Source organism: Molothrus aeneus, chromosome 11 (assembly GCF_037042795.1).
Source record: "Molothrus aeneus isolate 106 chromosome 11, BPBGC_Maene_1.0, whole genome shotgun sequence".
In the NCBI taxonomy this organism is placed as follows: Eukaryota; Metazoa; Chordata; class Aves; order Passeriformes; family Icteridae; genus Molothrus; species Molothrus aeneus.
In genome coordinates, this window is record NC_089656.1 from 8,142,016 (window position 1) to 8,161,688 (window position 19,673).

At 41.1% G+C, this 19,673-nt stretch overlaps 1 protein-coding gene across 1 annotated transcript; it reads right to left on the reverse strand.

The window, feature by feature from the left end:
• Positions 1–1,404: 1,404 nt before the first annotated feature.
• N4BP1 (NEDD4 binding protein 1) lies at positions 1,405–19,380 on the reverse strand. The gene is made up of 7 exons (XM_066557599.1): positions 19,105–19,380; positions 14,996–16,755; positions 10,551–10,681; positions 10,071–10,167; positions 8,700–8,807; positions 7,081–7,188; positions 1,405–5,020 (listed from the first exon to the last, which is right to left on the reverse strand). The coding sequence occupies exons 1-7, from the start codon at positions 19,345–19,347 to the stop codon at positions 4,690–4,692; spliced, it is 2,778 nt and encodes a 925-aa protein (XP_066413696.1). The 5' UTR covers positions 19,348–19,380; the 3' UTR covers positions 1,405–4,689.
• Between the last annotated feature and the right edge of the window lie 293 nt (positions 19,381–19,673).

The following is a 19,673-nucleotide window of genomic DNA, read 5'->3' on the forward strand; positions in this document are numbered from 1 at the left end:
AGGAGGCTGTGTGTTGATGGAATTTGTTTCACAATAAGTTATATTCAGCCCAGGAAACTTCTCTTTAGATTAGGTACGAGCAGCTGATAGGCACACAGGCTAAGAGAATAAAAATTTGGTTAAAAGTTAAAATACGGCAAGTTCTGTTTTCCTAATGTAGAGAATCCTTGGATAGCTACAGCTATGACAGAAAACATTAATTTATTCCCAATGAATGCCAAATATTACTATTTTAATGCCCCTTCACTTCAGAATGTCAAGAATGCCCTTATCCATATTCTTGGTGTTCTGCCAGTAGATCTGGCAAAAGACTCTGATGTGCCTCTTTAATTCAAGGCCCTCTGCTGTGAAGACCTCCCACACAAAGTATTTATAAACCACAGTGTACCTCCTCCTTCTCCTCACAGAAAATAATCCCAGACATTCACGCTCTGCCTTTTAGATATTCCCAATTTCCGTGTCTGCAAAACCCCTCGTTGAGCTGGGAGTGTTTGAGTTTGGGATGCAGGGATGCTCCTCAGAAAAAGGAGGAGGAATCTCCCTGCCAGTGCCTCCAGTCTGGCCCAGGGCTGTGTGCTCCAGGTCACTGCCCCAGCAAAGGGCGGCTCCGGCCCCTGGCTCCTGCTCTGCCCCTCAGCAATGCCCGGCAGCAAGCTCTGCCCTCTCTGATGCTGTCTCTGATTTTTAATGCAATACTTCTGAATCTTTTCTTTCTTCTTCTTTTTTTTTAAATTTTTTTAATTTTTTTTTTAAATTTTTATGTAAGAATATAATTTCTCATGCACCGATATCTGAAACTCCCGGCAATCAGAATTGTTCAAACAGCAGACTTCTGGCCGCACTTCTGATTTCAAGGAACTCGTATCAAAGGTAAATATATTACCACCAATTTCATGTGCCTGTCACACATAAACCACCAGCAAACCAGAGCACGGTCCCCGAGCCGAGAGGCAGACGGAGCCTACCCGCAGCAGCAGCGAGGACACCGAGAAAGCACCGGGATGCCTCAGTCCGGAACCAGCGCTGCCCTCAGGCGGGGCCCGGCTCTGCCCGGGCGGGGCGGGCGAGGCGCGGGCCGGCGGCGCCACCTCCTGTCCCCTCCTGTCCCCTCCTGTCCCCTCCCGTCCCCGCGGGACACCCGGCCGGACGCCGCACAACCCCAACAGCTGGAGCGCCCGCCTTGGATTCACCTTCTTACTGAGAAGGGCGTGTGTTTCTGTATAAAACACGTGCAAACCAGCCTTTTATTTTGGATGAGTAGACTCTTAATATTTTGCTCAGTAAAGATTTATCTTAAAATTATCAATACTAAGACTCAATGCTTTGAATATCACATGCTCAATTAGCAGCCAGGGAGAAAAATTATACTTGACTTTGGATTTGAATCACAGTGAAAAATGATAATAAAATAAAACTCAATTAATATATTTCAGAATTCTGATGTCTTTGGACTGTTGTTTCTGTTTAATTAAAAATATGTAATATTTTATTTCTCTTATGTACACTTAAAATATCATTCCTGAAACAGTTAAAAATACCAAGTGGAGACTGAAAAGGGGATCCAGTGCATTCAAACCCAGTTTCTTCTTAAAAAAATGCTTCCTTTGAATTAGCCATTTAAAATTATATAATGCAATCTGACAGAACTTGGTGAGCCACAAGGCAGACAGGAAAAACTTGGGATTGCCATATGCACCTCAGCAGAGTTTGAACAGTGCAATGGAACCACATTCTAAACATAAATGCATACAATACATAGGTAAAAAATGTACAAATCTAAAATCCATCTGTTTTTTAAAAGTTATCATCTACACCATCTACTTGAGCACTGCAGTATTTCCACTGTGTGCACAGTTACATACCAACATATACAAAACTGGTAGATTTATGTACAAAATTGAGCACAAACAGTAGCAGTCAGGAAGGCTAGGAAGGCTAGTCTGAACACCATGAGTTACACTGTTGAAAGGCACTTGGGTTTCCATTCTGTGATAAAATAAACTGAACACATCAGAGAAACACCTGCTTATATAACCAGACTCCTCCAAATACCAGACAGATTAGGTCTCAGAATCTGCAAAGTCATTATTATTTTAAACTGTATTTGTGAAAATAACAGGTCTTATAAATGAATTATAGCAGAGCTACTCCTTTCCAATAAAACAGAGCCATCCAGAACATAATCCAGCCCCAGATTTAAAAATAGCACTTAATGCAGCTACACAGAATTCTAGCAGGAAAGGCATTCATATCAAACATAGCCTGCAAGCTTGCAAAACAGAAGGAAACACTGCCAGCATTAGAAAGACGTTGTGAGTCACTGTTTGTCATGGAACTTTCACAGGCACTCTCTCTCTGGTTCAGAAATGCTCTTCCAAAACACGAGCTACCCCAAAAAGGCACTGAGACAGGAAGGAAAACAGCAGCACTAGCACCGACTACTGGGACTCATCTGAACTTTGCTTGTTGACAACTGCAATGAAATTGTTTACATTACATGCTCTTAAGATGTAAGAGAAAACACTCCTTTTGACAGTAAACTATTGTATTTGTCACAGAAATCCTGCACTTGGCCCCACACCAGGAATCAGTCCCAGGACTTTACCCCTTTAAAGGGAGGGAGGGGAAATGCCAGGTCACTCACACGTAAGGGAAAGTCCCTGGTATTTTCCACTCCAAACGCTGCTTCTCGCTGAGTTTTTGCAGCAACCAAGGTTGAATAGCACGAGGCATGCTTCAGAAACAGACTTTGGAGAAAGAAACAGAGAAAAGAGAAAGAGAACCAATCTCTTTGCTCTTGTGACAGGACTTGAGGCTTGAAGCTGAGTTGGGGGATTTAGGTTAGGTCAGGAAAGAGCTCTTCACCTAGAGGGTGCTTGGGCACTGAACAGCCTCCCCAGGGAAGTGGGCACAGCCCCAAGCCTGACAGAACTCGAGAAGTATTTGGACAATGCTCTCAGGCATGGGGTGGGAATGTTGAAGTGAGGGGGGCCAGGAGTTGAACTGGATGATCCTTGTGGGTCCCTTCTAAACTCCATGAAGCAATTCTCTATGAAATAAAGATTACAATATATTTATATCCCCACAATAGCACCTATAAAGTGGAAACAACATATGCAATCAGGGATATACCTAATGAAAAGAAGACAAGTTCTTCAAGGAGCATGTTCACACATGTACACAGGCCCCCCAGGCAGTGTGAGGGAGCTGGTGATTATTCTCTTACTATTTATTAAAATTATACCAACTATAGTCAGTGAAACAGGCTTTAAGAACTTGCCTAAGTTTTTATGGGGTTAGAACTCAAAGATTACATAACACTTCACAGGTAAGAACTAGTTCTTGGCAAACATGTACTGGTCAGAAGGACTCTGCCCACCTGAATAGCAAATCTCCCACTCACTTATACAGAATAAAGAATAATTTAGATTTGTCTATTCGGATGCAGAAACATTAAAGGCCTCTCTTCATCACCACCTGTATTTTTGAGAAGCTGTAACTACTGCTCCTAAAACTTTTTTGTTCTTGCTGCAATTCTCTTTCAGGTTGCTTGTGTTCAGGGAAGAGCAAGACTGCCTTCTGTTTGACTTCACAAAATGTGAAAGGGCCATGCAAAAAAGTCTTTCAAACAGTCTTTCAAAACCCCCAATTCCTCAAGTATATTTCAGTTCTTTTGCATATAAACAAAGAGTGATTTCAGACCCCATGGAACTGGAGAGAAAGCCACTAATTCTTTAGGGTAAGGCTCAGTACATCAGAAGTTGAATGTAGGCTCTGGAGCCCAAGTTGTCTTTACAGCCTAATTAGATTTTACTCCCATGAATACTTGGCACCAGAGACTGGTTAAAAGGAAGGAGTAACAGACTTAAGTGTGTACAGAGATACAGACAATCTTAACTTTGCTCTGCTCTAGAAAGCGGTCCTATTGGTCAGCTTTTATAAATTATCTTCCTTTTTGCCCCTTACCTTTTGGGATAGATCCCAGAACAGATCTAAAGGGGTGGAGCTGACTACAGCTGTAGCTCTGCACAAAAAAGCCATTTCTATACAGACAGTGTCTCATTCTGTTAACATCACCCCTTCACACTTAGAACAGACAAAGAATCAGTGCAATTGTTAAAGATATTAAAACTATCCTGAAAGAATACTGATAGTCAAAAACAAGTGTAGATTTCAGAACACCTTCTCCTGATGAGAGCTGTGAATTTTCGCTTTCTCTTTTAACTACCACGCATAGCACTCCCAGCCCGAAGGAGCAAATGGATTTTCTTGGATTTTCACGCCCTTCCCGGGGCTCCTCACGGACCCACAGCCGCCGCCTGCTGGCAGCTGCTCCCACGCGCGGGTCTCCAAACGAGCGGAATTCTGCCTTCCAGGAAAAGGGTTCTGTAAAAAACACTAACACCCTGCTCAAAAGGGAGTACTGCCACTGCTTTAACCAGCAATTCCAGTGAAGCAGAAGACTTTTTTTTTTCCACAGAAAATATTACTAAAAATCTGTAGTAGCAGCAGTTTTTAATTTACCAAAACCTGGAATCTATTAGCTACAGAACATACACAAAAATATCTTTGTTTATACAAATAAAATTAGGTTTTTAATATTCACAAAGTAACATAAAAGAGTGACATTTTTCTTCACATTGCTAATCATTAGTCAGAGCGGTTGTGATATAAAAGTTGTGGAAGCATTCAGTCAAGCACCATGGCAGACAGAGCATTAAGATCTCTCATGAATGGATGATTAGATAGTATTTGATCAATCTTCTGCCTTTGATCATAGTCAGGAAAAATTTTGATCAGGGCTTCTCTTAGCTGGGCTGTTTCTGAGGGAGATCTCTGTGGTGGAATTGCTGGACCAGGCTCTGTGTTTTCTTCCCATGGAAGCAATGGGGATGAACGATCATCATACACTCTGGCCCCAGGCTGTTGACTGCTACTGCTCACTTTGGGGAGGAAAGAGGGTGTCTCAGAAGAATATTGTCCACTGCTCTGTAAAGCCTTGTGTGTTGACCAGGAATCGCTGTGGAACAAAATAAAAATTTTAATTAATTAATTAAGCTAAAGGACATTCTAGCTGCAGTTCTCTCTGTACATGAGAGAGAAAAGACAAATGTGTATAACTTAAACATCCCTGCTGCTCAGCCAGTTACTGACTGGAATCAAATGACAAGCATTCTTTCAAAGTGAAACAAAACAGGGGGTATAACAGTTCTCAATATGAATCTGGCACAGCTAACATTAATATCACCCAGGAATAGCCTCAGTATGCTGTGAGTCCTTTACTTGTCAGATTACAGAAAATTTTATGAAGGTATAGATAAAAAGATACATTGAATACATGTACACTGACATGGAGCATGTGAAAATGCTGACAGACCAGTTCCAAGAGTGCTTCATGAGACTATTCCTCATGTACTTTTGCTCTGGACTGAGCTGTGCTCATATTTGGACCAGGTCTTGTTTCCCTTGTATGGTATCCTTAATAGGGTAAAGAAGTTGTTTTAGCAGTCTCAGGATTTGAATACTCTTAATTATTGCAATTTCATTTCAGACTTTAAAAAGTTTTGCTACTCTATGCACTGCTAGCACTACAAAATATAAAGGTCAGTCTACTTCAGATGCCAGCAGATACCAGAGAAATGTGAAGTGGAACTCATCTTACAGTCTAGTTTCCTGCCACCAAGGGAAACAGCACCTAAATTACAGAGCTCTATTTTAAAAGCATTTGGGTTATGCCACCTCCAGTTACTCAGTGTGGAAAGGTTTTCTAATTGCTGAAGATTCTGCCAGTTTCTGATCTTGTTCCTGGTGCCATTTATGCTTTCCGCATCATTTAAATCATGTAGAAAAGTCACAGGGAAGGAACAAAATTAACTCTTTTTTACTGGTAGCTTTTCTCTGTTCTTCCTGGTTGTCCCCCTTCCCCAGCCCAACCCCAAAACGAACACCCAAACATAGTTACAGTTCCAAATTTACAGATATGAAACCAAGCTCTTCTGTGGTCTTCTCAAAAGACTCCATTTCTACAATCAACACACTCACCTACCTCAGAACACTCTGTTTTCATTTTATTTCTCTCAGACACAGGCAGGTAAAACACAGTGTTCCAAGTAACATCTCAAAGGTTTTGTGCAAGAGCTTGAATACTCAGCATTTCCTTCTGGAGTTCTAGCACTGCACTTGCTTTTTTAATGTGAATACACTTATTTTCAAATCAGCTTGTAATCTATGGTATAACAATGTTCTACTTTCCTCAAATGTTTACAATAGATGAGATTCTTGCTTATTTTTTGTATTAATCCTTAAGAATAGCTTGCCTTTTCTATTGACAATTTTTAAGTTACCTCACTTGTTTTTAAAAGCCCTCTCACTACTTCCTCAGAATTCTTAGCATTTCTAATTCCTAAACTGGTGAAAGAAGAGAATATTATTTTCTTTTGAAAAAGAGCAAACTAATCCTCAAATCTTGGCAGTTCATGCAAAGCAAATTCATATTTTGAATACGTGCACATTTAAAAAGTACATTAATCTTAAACAAACAATTTCTGTTCATTAACATTTATAACTATTACTGAAATACAAACAGATTTAATAACAATGCCTCAAAAATTGTTTTGACAGCAGTAAAGTACCCTCAGCCATGAGGTGAAGTGTCTCCCTGTGACAGAAAACCTGAGTGTTTGTAGCACCTATTGTCCCACTATGAAGAAGTGACCAACCAAGGTGTCCTAGATAACATCAGAGTAATTAACACCACACACCCACATCTCTGGCACCTCTGGGTGCTGTTAACACACCCGTGCATTAAAGCCACCAGAGTCAAGTTTCAGAAGAAGCTTTTGTCATACTTATCTCAGTTCTCAGAGAAATCTCAGTAAGAGGCAAATGTCACCAGCAGTTTCTGAATGAACTGAAGTAACAGGAAAAATGTGTTTTTTTTTTTTTTTTGTTAAACTGCTATGTGTTACAGTGTTCCTGCTTAATTTACTGTGCTTTACAGGTGTGTGAGTGAAGCAGGAGAACAGTTTATTTCAAAAGTGAAATAACTGTGTCAAACAAAAGTGAAAACAGTGTTTGTACCTAGAACAGCCTTCACTTCGAAGGAAGTCATCTAATCTGGGTCCATTTCTTCCCAAAGGATCATCAGGAACCATAAATATGTCACCAGCAAAAGTGTACTGGAGCAACCTGCAAGAGAGTTCTTTTAAATAACAAGGTATTTCACCCTTGTTGTCCTTCACCTTTGTAGCACAGGATGAATTTCCTTAGAGTAGACACCACATCAGGAGTCCCTGAAGACTAATTAGGTAAACCCAGCTAAGACACAATCAGCATTCCCTGTCAAAATAATTCCATGAGAGGTGTGAACTCTCCCTATTACACTGCAGAACACAGTTTCCCCCCCCCCCTTTTTTTTACAGCAACTGTTTTATGACTGAAGATTTGCAACAAGACTATGGTGGAATTTGCTAGGTGATCAGAGATTTTTTGATTGTTCTAACTCCTTTTCCTTGCAAGGATCTTCAGTCACGTAGCTGAAATGCCTGTGTTAGCAGAAAGCCACACAACTAGCAAATATAGCATTAAATGCTTACAGTTAAGACACAAAACTTTTTTTCTGGAATCACTTTGGGACAGGTAGAAATCTGTATTAAAAAAACCCCAAACAAACCCAGTTCAAGTGAAATTTATCTGCAAGGAGAAGATTTGGTACAGTGGAATTTCCCCAGAAGTAAAACTAATAGCAGATGTTAACATAAGCTCTTAAAAAACCACAGACTCAAGATGCCCACACCAAGCACTCTTGCTAAAGTTCTGTGGAAGAACAGAACCTGACTCAGGTAGAATTCACTCAAGAAATGATGTAAAAACCTACATGATTAGCCAGCATCAACTCCATGGTCTCACAGCTACATTGTGAGAATGCAGGGCAAGTTTTTAGTTCCTTATTTCATTAGAGCTATACTGACCCCAGCCACTGTAACAGATGTACCCTCAGAAAATGTCAGGGACACTGAGGGATTAGTGGGGAATTTTACTAACAGAAGATCACACCTCAGCAGTAAAATAACCTGATTAAATTGAAACTGGAAAAAAAATCCCAAACACCCAAACGCAACAAACAAGAAGAAACAAGCAGAAACAAGTCCACAAGATGAAGTAGGGAATATTTGATAACTAAGTGAACTCATCTAAACCCAAAGAAAAACACTTGCAGGGAAATGGCTGCATGGATATGCTACAAGTGTTCATTCTGTTTAGCTGTGACAATCTGTCCCACTTGAGTAAAGAGTGATTGATTCTGAATAATTAAAAGTGACACTATATCCTCATCAGCTATGATGTCTCCTTGAAAAAAATGAGCTTTCAGACAAGAGAGGCTGTGAAAGTGGACTGCTCAAACAAGATCCAACACTGACCTTCAGAAGTGACACACGTGCTGTTACACCAAACTCCTGCTTATGAGAACAATTAACACTCATACATGACAGAATATATGAATAACAAGGATATTAGACTACTCAACACATGACTGTAAGGCCATGAATCACCACAGTGAGTCACAGAGTACTTTATTTGGATCTACCAGAATTGCATGACAGATTAATTAAAGATAACAAAATCCCACATGTAGGTAGAATGCATACAACTGCAAGGACAGACATCCTTTTAAGACTTCACAGAAATTCAGTAATTACCTTTTTTGAATAATTTCTCTCCAGGCAAATGATTCTGTCACAAATTCTCTGAAGTTATCATTAGTCACAATAACACCTCCAGTTTTAGCAGCAAGGTGTAACAAAAATCTGTAAAATTAATTTCAATGATTACTAAGATAGTTTGTTTTGCTGAGAACAATCCAAAGACTTAAAAAACGAAACATTTCATCATCCCAAAGTAATCTATTTGCATGAAAACAAGCACCCTGATTACCAGGAAATGACTCTGTTTTTACCCACCTTAAACTCACAACGTTTTGGGTAGCATGCACTTATTTAGTGCAGCAGAGTCTTCATGGGATGTTTTCTTCCCCATTCAAAACCCAAACAAACAAACCCACACAAGCAAAAGCCCTCAAACCCCATGACCTAAATATTTGCACAGGTAAATGGCATGCTTTATGCAGTACAGTATTTATTACACAATCCAACACAAACTCATTGACATACACTTTTTTGCTTAGCATTAATGTCTGTGTTCTGCAAGTCAGTGTTCTGCATGTTAGTGGTTTGCTCTGTCAACACTTTTTAAAAACTCTTTTGTTAAACAATGACAATGCAACTACTGATTTATTAAGAAAAAAATGTTTGCTATCTTTTATAATGTCTCTGAAAATACATTTTTTGCCATTTGAATCAATTTTATCCACAAGATAATGGATGGTGTCCTTTTAAAGAAAAGTGCATGCTTTTAACAAAAGTGCAAATATTTTATTATACCACTTATTTCCACAGTAATCTCAACTACACTGCCAGAGCATTTCTTATGAAAGGCTGGGTATAAATAAAACATTAATGAAGTACTAGGAAACTCCCACAGACTCCTAAAGCTTACTGTGTCTTGTTCACTGACAGATGATCCCCACATTTTAAAGCTGATCTTTGCTGGTCAAATTAACTTGGAGGTTCACTGGCTTATGCATTGTTACAAATACAGTGCTCCAAAGACACAGCAAGGTCTGTGTGCCAACATGGCATTAAGAAAAAAACGGAGCTAAATACTCTCTGATCAGCAGCTGATTTATGCCCCAAGAATAAAAGGCAGTTCAGGGATAGAATGATGACCAGGAAAGCATAAAAACATTACTGGAGGATTAATTTCTTCAGACAGCTTTTTTTTTTTTAATTGCCATGAAAATTTGTAGTTCTCCATGACGTTCTGAATACATGATATTGTTTCCTACAACAGTGAAATAATGTAACAGATGTAAAACTCAGTCTTAAGTTGGATGCATAGCTCTGTCTAGAAAGGTCGCAGAACAAGCTAACAGAACTGCTCATGAAATATTGAGCTTTTACAACCATTAGTCAGATGTTCAAAAAGACTTTAAAACTACATATAATCTGTACCTGTCATCATGAGCAGCAATTCTTGCTCCTAAAACCATCCTTGCAGGGGTTAAAGACAATATTCCAACATCCTCGAGCTGCGTTAAGAAATTCTGCTCTGTTAAAACAGGATTTGACAATTAGTCTGAGATAAAATTACCAGAGAGAAGATAGGCTATTTTTGTACCAATTAAGCTAGAGAAATGTTATTGATAGGTGAAGAATTGCTCATATAAAAAATGGAGAAGAGGAGGTCAACACTAGAAATTAAAGAGCAAACAAAAACCAACCCAAAAAGGCCTCGACTGATGGCACCCCTGCTAGCCTAAAGAGCATTACAGGGTCTCTCACACTGAGTATGGAAACCCAATTACTCATGCTGAGCAGCCAGACTGCTCCTGCTCAACATTTGATGAAACATTCCTTCTCTATTTATTCTTCACAGAAGTCCCAAAGAAAAAGTCTGCTTTAATTAAGCAAACATTAGGAAATGTGCCTCACCTGTAATGGAAGGGTCACGTCTTGTTCTCCACTGTGGAACAAACACAGTAATATTTCTGTGGCCACGTTTCCAAAAGTAATCAACAGCTATTGCAATTCCTCGACAGGAGAAGAATTTCCTCAGACCATGACTGAGGGTGAAACAAAAAAAGGGAGATTAAATTCACTAGGGTTTTACTACCAGGAAAACAAAGAAAATGGAGCAAAACCTTGCTAAGTGAAGCTGAAAGTCCCACATAGAGCCTCAGGAAAAGAAAAGGCAGATGGGTGTTAAAGATAAGCAATCTTCTAAATAGAAAGAGCTCTTCAGCAGAAGAAGAGAACAGATACATCACTTTGCAACTTCACAGCTCAGTCTCCTTTCAGTTTCCTGGGCACAACAACAATGGAGTAATCAGAAGCAGGTTTAGCTTTAAAAAAGAGGCCCATAGTGATGGTTTCTGAACTCTACTGAGTATAGATTAAAACTGTAATAATACAATATTGTAGTAGTTCCAAATACAGTCCTACTACAAAATAGAACACCTTCGGTTCAACTGATTACCAAGGATTACATCTGAACAGCTCTCTGATAACCACTAGGGCCTACTCTCTCTTCATTTCAACAGTCTGAACAATTGTTCTGAAGCAAAATAATGAAATTTCTTTGGAGAAATATTTTCAAAACATTGTATTTTGGCATTAATCTTTTTTCTCAATTTAAAAATATAAGATATACATTATCCATTTTTACAACTCCCTTAAGTGACTTTCCAAAAAAACAGCAACTGCCTAAAATGAGGGGACACAAAGATTGGAATTGATGACCTTGTGAAGCCCTTCCCAGCTGGAATTAACCCAGTGACCCTATTTGCCTGTTCAACACATGGCACAATTAACTGTCTAATCAGGCTCCAGCATTTCCATAGAGGCTACACTTAGACAAAACAAAGATATGATTGCCTAGAAAAGACACACTGATTGAGCACTGATGGCATGAACAGCCAAAGCATTTCTTGCAAAATAGTGTATAATCTATGTTTTGAATTAGATGTCAAATCACTACGAAGTACTTTTAACAATAAGTGAGCAAGGGGTATTCCTTTCTTAAACCAGTCTCCCAAATAATAATTTTAATAGTCTCCCAATAGGCAAGTGCTTATTATTAACCCTAATAGTAAGCCCTGTCAGTTTTGAACAGAATCCTATCTTTAAACCCTAATTTAACCTACCAAGAAATCTTCCCAACATAATGGTCATTAAAGGATTTCCATGGAAATATTTTACAGTGAAACTCAGGCTTTAGTAGCATTCATTTATCCTTTTCCAGTTTTGTAAATTCTGTAAAAAATATGCTTATCAAAATGTAAATCTATAAAGGTTCTCTGAATTTGGAGACAAATTCTATATGTAGAAAGGCAGAAAATGAATAAGCCATATCTGAAATACAAAAGGCAAAAAAATCGAACTCCTCTAATTTCCAGAGGAAAAAGAAATACTATGCCACACTTGCCCTTAATAAAATTAAGCATTCTTTGTGTCAAGAACAGTCAAAAACACAAGGCAATTTTCATAGAAGAGTTACTTTTTGTATACCTTCTGGGACATAAGCTTTAAATGCAGTTATCATACCAATATTTTAAGTTAGGCATCCTATTCAATAAATTGCAAAACTCTGTTAAGTATTTTCAATGAATAAATGGTTCTCAACTAGACTTCAAGAAATGCAGAGGTCTCAATATTCATGTCAAAATTTATGCTTTCTCTGCTTGTTCATCCTCCTGTTTAAGAGCTCCAAGCTGGCTGAACTACAGTGTACTGGCTTTTAAGTGTTTAGAAGCTTAGAAAATGAGCTCCCAATTTGTCCTGAATGACCACAAAATTCTGCTCTGCTACAACTTAAAATAGCATGCAAATAGAAGCAACTTCATCAAACAACATGTAGAATTAATGTAAGCTATAATATGAAAAATATGTCACTGCTAAACTAAATTAAATTAGAAGTGTTTTAACTGAGTTAGATAAACATCTGAAGGGACAGCAAATCACCACAGCAAGATGGTCTTTTCAAGATATCCATCTCAAAGACTGCATCTGTTCTCCAAATGCCATTGCAAATACTGCCTTTGCCTGTCCCAGTTCTTTAAAATCCTGTGAAGACCCTACAAAGGTATTTTCTAAATTAAACAAAAGATGATCACAAGCAGCAAAGAGCCGGTTGCCTTCTGGGTCATGTAACACCTTCCCTTTGGTTTGCGACTAAAGTAAACACTGTCACAAATGAGTGGTTTGGATACTTAAAGAAACACTGTCAAAGGTATTGCCAAAGCCAAGGTTTGATATGAATTTGTGAAAATATGGCTTCACACAGTTTGGAGGCAACATTCACTCTTGTGAACTTGTGAAGAGTAAGTTCATTATTTACTGCACAGGTTAAGGCATACACAGCTCAAATTAGAATCAGTTTGCACAGATTTACACAGAAGCCAGGAATGCAGAAGGAGGTGAGGGCAAAGCATATATGGATGCCAAGATAAGGGGGCAAAAGGGTTTAGCAGCACTTAATCATGGAGCACTTTGACACTGACAAAGCAATTCCATAGGGCTGGCTGTAGCTGTAACAATGACTTAATGGTAGATTTGAGGCAGTACCATTCATACCATGATCAGTACACACACACGGGTACACAATGTGAACACCTAATTCCCTGTGCTAAAGGAACTCGTCAACAAATTCCACTCAGCGTCAGTGAAATGCTCCCAGCAAGTCCCTTTGCATTTCCCAACATGCAAGGGTCACACCTCAGGGAGTGTGGGAGCTTTGACACCAGGAACAGTCCTCTGAGTATGACAAAGGTGAGGATTTGGGAGCTCTGAGCAGTGTCCCACTCCAGGGAGGTGCTGGCACAGCTGCTGAGCCCCAGGAGAGCTCACAGGGCCTCACTCAGCACTGCTGGCTACAGGGCCACAGGATGACTGACTTTGGCCAGCAGGAAGGGTCCCCCTGGCCACAACCCAACCCAGTAACTCCTGGGCTTTCTTCCCCAAAGAGTAGGAACAATGGTGCCCCTCCTTGGGCTATGATTCAGGTAAAAAGTTTACCAAGGCTTCAAAGGACAATTCCTTACCCTTTGTTTCCCACCTTGTTTGGGCACCTGATGTTTCTGATTGGATGCACCACCACAAGTACATAGTATTTACAAACTATTCTAGGAAGATATAATTCCATTCAATTATTCTTTCATTCTGAGCTTTTTCCACATTTTAATAGAATTTAAATGATCCAACAACTGGATATTGCAGTCTGCCCTCAAAAGGCCTGTTTTCAGCATACAAAACAGGTAATTAAAAAAAATACTTGTTAGCAGCTAGGGTAAACTCTGGGCATTCTCTTACTCCACAGACACCCTGAGAACGTGATAACAACAGATCAAGGTGCTGCATGTGTCAAAAGAAAATATTCTACAGGTTTTGCAGCTTTCTAGACTTCTGAGGCAAGCACTGATTCAGGAACACATACAGCATTAGTCTAAGCATGTGGGTGATGCATTAATACCCACACCCCCATCAAAAAAGGGGGCCAAAAGAACCCTGAACCAGCACAGGCATGGAAGTAGTTCTCAAGGTACTGAGAAGTAAAACTGAGAACAATTCAAAGCAATTTTGCAAACAACTCTTCACTTTATGAAATGCAAGAAATGAGTGAGGCTTTATTTAGCCAGAGGGAAGCTGCAGAATACCTCCACGATCAAACCAACAGGCCCCCAAGCATTGATTATTTAGTAGGACATTTGAATATCTCAATGGTTCTGCTGTTTTGAGGCAGCTCTGTCCTTTATGTCTCATAACCAGTTTTCATTTGGTTGGGTAGAAGGCTCCAGGTGTTATATATAACCTTTTTGGGGACTCAATAGCACCCAGCTACTATGCCCTACTCCAGTGTGGGGTGTGTGCAGCCAATCCACTGGGGCGCATTAAGGAAATATTGGCACCTCAGTAATGCACATTCATAGTTGGTAAATATGCATACATACATTTGCAAAGCATAACAGGATCCAAGCACTAATATGCAATGCTGTTGGATGAGAAATATGTCACGATTAGATGAAAACCTCCACTTTAGGACTACAAGATGTTAAGAGCACAAAAAATTCCCCCAAACCACTTAAGTCAACAATAATTTAACCTCGTTGTTAGGCACTGGCAAAGCAAATTAAACTTCATGCATAACACTGATTGCAACAGAGCAAAGCTTGCCCTGAGATTACTTCTGACTGAAGTGTTACATTGAGCTGAACACTGGTGATTCAAATCAGGTTACTTTGAAAAGGCACAACTGTGTACACGCACACAAAAACCTAGCTAGCAAAACCTTAACACATGCCACTGCAACCTTTTAGCCCCCATTTCATCTGAAAGTTCAGTGAACTGTTAATAAAAGGATAGCTGAAAAGAACAATACTTACGAAATTGCAACATTGCTTCCATCAATAATTATATGTTTTAAATATGGTTTTCCAGGTTCATTTATCAACTCCAGTTTGTATGGCTTCTTCAGAGAGTCCAAAAATCTTTGAACTCCAGTAACTGAATGATCTGGATGTGGTCCCATTGTGTCTCTGTCTGGATTTGAAGGGTGTTTTTGTGAAGACAGTAAGCGGTCTGGGACAGGATTGTCACAATGTGAGGTTTGGGAAAGGCGCTGGTGGAGAGGCCTTGCTTGGGAAGAGCTGCAGTGTCCCAGCTGCTCCTCAGAACCAGGCTGGCTGTTCTGTACAGTTGAGGGCCCTGCAGATTTTTGCTGAAACGCACTTTTACTCTTATTTGAGATATGCTGCACATCTGAGCTCCCTCTGGCTACAAAGCCAACATCTTTTAGAGCTCCGGCATGCACCGTGCTGGAAGTCACCCCATCATCAGTTTCTATACTGCTTAACCTTGAGTTGTGATTCTTACCAGGGCCACAAACATCTCTCTGTTTATAGCACAGAACTGAATTTTTGCTGGGAGGGAAAGAAGATTTGCATACCAATCTATGCATTTTATCTTCTGCACCAACTTGTGTGTCTGGAGCACCTCTTACTTGGTGATATTCATTTTTTGTCTCCTTAGAAGTATGACTGGATTTAAGTGGACTTTTATTCCCAGAAATGCCTTTGTCTTCTAGCTTTTGTGAATTATTTACATTATTTCCTAAAGGAAGATTGAGAGTTCTAGGCTTTTGAGACAACTGTTCATGTTCTTTTTTAAACTTCAAATTTTCCTTTTCAATTTCTTCTAGCAATAGTAATGGTTCCGCAGATTGTCCTAGGATACCGATAACCTTTTCTACAATATTTTGGGAATATCCCATTGTTCTGAAAAAGTTCACAAGAATCTTATATTCCATTTCCTCAGATAGAGCATCACCTTCTTTAAGGCAGTAAGTAGGACCATCTGATTCAATGCAGCTATCCAAAACCAGATCAATAACTGCATCAGGGTCTGAAGGATTCTTGTGTAAAGCAGATTTCACTTGTGGATCATTTTCCAAAGAGAAATGCTTTTTAGGGAGCCTTACCTCCTCATCAGAGGATCTTCTTTTACATGACTGCCTCTCTTTAAAGGCCACTGCCTCTAACAGAGGGTCCTTTATGGGAACAAATCTTGTTTCAGAAGCATCAGAAAACACAGTGTCCATTTGCTTTGTAAGCTCAGTTACAGGTGTGTCAGCATTGTTTCTTGCTTCCTCCCCACCTGCCCTTTCTTCTGTGTTTGCAGAAATGACTTCGGAGGTGCTGTTCTGTCCAAGTTGCTGTGAGTTTTCAGAGCCTGTGAGATCTATGATATCAGTCTTCCCTTCAGAAACAGCAGTTTGGGTGAGAGCTAGGAGCTCTCTTTTTAGTGCACTAGGCAAAATCAGTAAATCCATTGTATACTTATCTGCATGTGCTTCCACAAATTGTCTGAACTGCTTTTTAATCTCTGATTCATTGTCATTTAATAAACTTTCATTATTCTCAAAAAGCTTCACAAACTGCTGCACATGACTTTGAGCCATAACAACAGCTTCTGCACCCCCCTTAATACTGAGCAATCCCATTTCCAGCACTGTTACATCAGCACAGGTATCCTGAACAAGGCTGTTGAGAAACAGGCTCTGTGCACCAACGAAGATGCAGTGCATGTCCTTTGGGTAGTACTCCTTTATTTCCAGCTCAGGTTCACACAGTCCCTTGATGTACTCCTAAGAGGAGAAAGAGAGCAGAGTGAATAGTTGTGAAATCCCAATATATCCAGTTAGTTTTTACTAGGTCAGTAATGGACAGAAACATTAGAAAATAAAGCAAACTTAGCATAAGTCATGTCAGAAAGTAAACACTACCAGTAAACAGGACAATAGAAATAAAACACCAATATCTAAAATGATTTTTAAATAGATGTCACAGAAAGCTCTTTTATATTCTCTTGTTTATACCTGATAGTAACAGGTAACTTAATTTGTAGATCAAACAGTTTAAAAGACTGTCAGAAGAGAGTTACTTTCCTATACCTATTCTTTGGTCAAAGAGAACTCTTCGGAATAAATGCCTTTCACTAGAGTTCTACCTAGTCCATAAACCTGAACTTCTAAAAAGTTTTAAAGTACATTTCTAAGGCTTATCATGCAAGCAGCCACCAGGCTCCAGATACTTCTGTGTTCCTGAAGTTCCAGATTTTCAAACACACACACAAAAAAAAACCCCCAAACCCCCACCAACCCAATACTATTTCTGCTACCTGTAAGCTACTACAGGTAAATTGGTAAATTCACTATACTACCTTGTTTTAAATGTGTCAAGAGTTCAAAACTCTGTGAATCCAGTATACTATTTATTCTTTCAGATAGCATTATTTTTCCCAAACTGCCTCCTTCTGTGCTTAAAATTCTTTAATGTAGTGAAACCAGCTTCTAAGCTGCAGTCATTGTATTTGCAGAATCCCAAGTATATCACGTATATTTACTCTCAAACATTAATTTTTTTAAATGGAGCTGAGAACCAACACAAGGTAATGAATAATGTAACCCATTTCCTATCTCCTCGAGTTACATCATCACGGGTACCAAGGCAGGCTGCCTCAGGAACGTATCAGCACAAAGTGCTTCCGCAGCAAAACCCACAGGGTTACTCTCCACGCCCTACATGACTGCTTATGCAGAGCAACAAGATAACATAATTGGTGAAAAGGCTACTCTAAATCTAGGAACTTTTGTTTTTAACTAAGTAGCAATGGAGAACGTATACATTATCCGCGACTGATAAATTATAACACAAATTGCTACCACCAAACATTTCAGCGGAAGACAAGCAATTGCACTTTCTATACAAGAATTCCTCCAGACGGTGTCTGAAAACTGTTCTACCTATAAGAGAAATCAAGTTTCTCATACTTTAAAGTATTAAGAGTAGAAAACATTTTTTTTATCTTGTTAGGAAAAGCAGCAATTAGAAAGCGGAAATCTTGTGCTATTTATTTCTTGTGATTTAATTTCCTGGAAAAAAGGGAAGTTGCGCTGCAGATGCCTGGAGAAGAGCAGCTACCTCTAACAGTTTCTGGATTCTCTGAGCCCAGGCAAATTGATTTAGTGTAAATTTCAGAGTCAAAAATTCAACCCCCTATATACTCATAGTATTTTCCTTACAGTTCATTGTAAGGAAGTGCATTACACGTAGAGGAACACGTGCATGACACAGGTACGGAATCAAGTTTTTGTCTGAAATCAGTCACAAAACACGTGCTCCGAATATATCCGCCCAACGCCCATACATCGAGAGTTTGGGTTGGAAAGGGACCTTCAGCCTAGCTACTGCTCACACCAAACTTCTCATCACATGATTCAACAGCTGTACTTGCCAGGCTTATTATGAGTAATATCAATTTCAGCATCACTGCTGAGAAACTCCCCCCAAAGCTTAGTTGTGCAAGACATTTAACACGCCTGAAGACACTCCACAGCAACTGCTGCCCCCTCTGAGACAAACCTGCACAGACAGTTCTCTTAACTCATCACAGCTGGGCTGAAAAGAGAACTATCTGCTCCAGCCTGGTGAAACTGAAGGTCTGACAACTTTTATACGAAGGAAATAATAGCTGCGTTAAGCTTTATTGAGAGCTTTGCCAACGAGCTACTAAATGCCACAGAATAAGTGAAGTCCGTAAGGCAAAACATGGCAACGCCCAAACAACTCCGGGAGGAAGAAGGAAAGCGAAACATTTTAATCTCGCTTTAAAACAAAGCTCGGCTCATCCCCAGCGGTGCTCCCCCTCAGCTGCGGGCCGGGCTATTTCATAACGCTGTGCCCGTGAACTTCGCTCTTCCCAGCTGAGTTGTTTCGCTTTATTCCCTGCGCTTGTGTCAACACAGCGGGAGACTCCCTGGCACCGGGCACACACCCACCTGCCAAAGCAGTGCTGTTTCTGTTTCCTCCTGGGGCACTCGGCTTTTCCCCACCCTTTCTTCCTCCAACCCGCGGTCCCGGCCGTGCCGGTCCGGCGGGCCCCTCCGCACGCCAGCCCCGCTGCCCCGGGCCCCAGCGCCCCGCTGCCCCCGTACCTTGGCGCTGCTCACGGCCTTCGTGCAGCCCGCCAGCTGCACCCAGATCCTGGCGCTGGCGTTGGGCGGCTGCAGCGCGGGCCGCCAGTCCCCCTGCGCCCCCAGCACGGCCAGCCGCACCTCGAACAAGCCCTCGATGCGGTCCTGGCTGCGCTCCAGGAGGCGGCTCTTCTCGGCGGGGACGGTGAACTCATCCATCCTGGGCTCCGGCGCGGAGCCGTGCGGTGTCCGGCGAGCCGCCATCAGCGCGGGGCGCACAATCCCATCGCTCCGGGAACAGCGACACCGGGAAACGCCGCACCGACCGCCCGCGTCATCGGCCCGCGACGGCGCCGGGCAGCGCCCGCCCGCAGCCGCGCCGCCATGGTTAGCACCGGCGGCCTGGCCCCGCCTAGCCCCGCCCCGGCTCGCCCCGCCCCCCCGCGGTGTAGGCGGGGCCGGGCCGCCCCCTGAGGGCCGCGGGGCGGGGCCACGGTGGGTCAGGATGCCCGCCCCGGCCGGGCAGGGCTGTCCCGGGGCGCACGGCACAGCACCGCGCCCAGGCCGTGCTGAGGCTGGCCGGGCAGGGC

What these genes read in the sequence shown, in the direction of transcription:
- N4BP1 (XM_066557599.1), bottom strand. Translation starts at nt 19,347, where the DNA reads ATGGCGGCTCGCCGGACACCGCACGGCTCCGCGCCGGAGCCCAGGATG. An exon ending in AGGCCGTGAGCAGCGCCAAG is followed by an intron (nt 16,756 to 19,104) that starts GTACGGGGGCAG and finishes TTCTCCTCTTAG; the next exon opens with GAGTACATCAAGGGACTGTG. An exon ending in CGAAGTGAAGGCTGTTCTAG is followed by an intron (nt 5,021 to 7,080) that starts GTACAAACACTG and finishes TTTGTTCCACAG; the next exon opens with CGATTCCTGGTCAACACACA.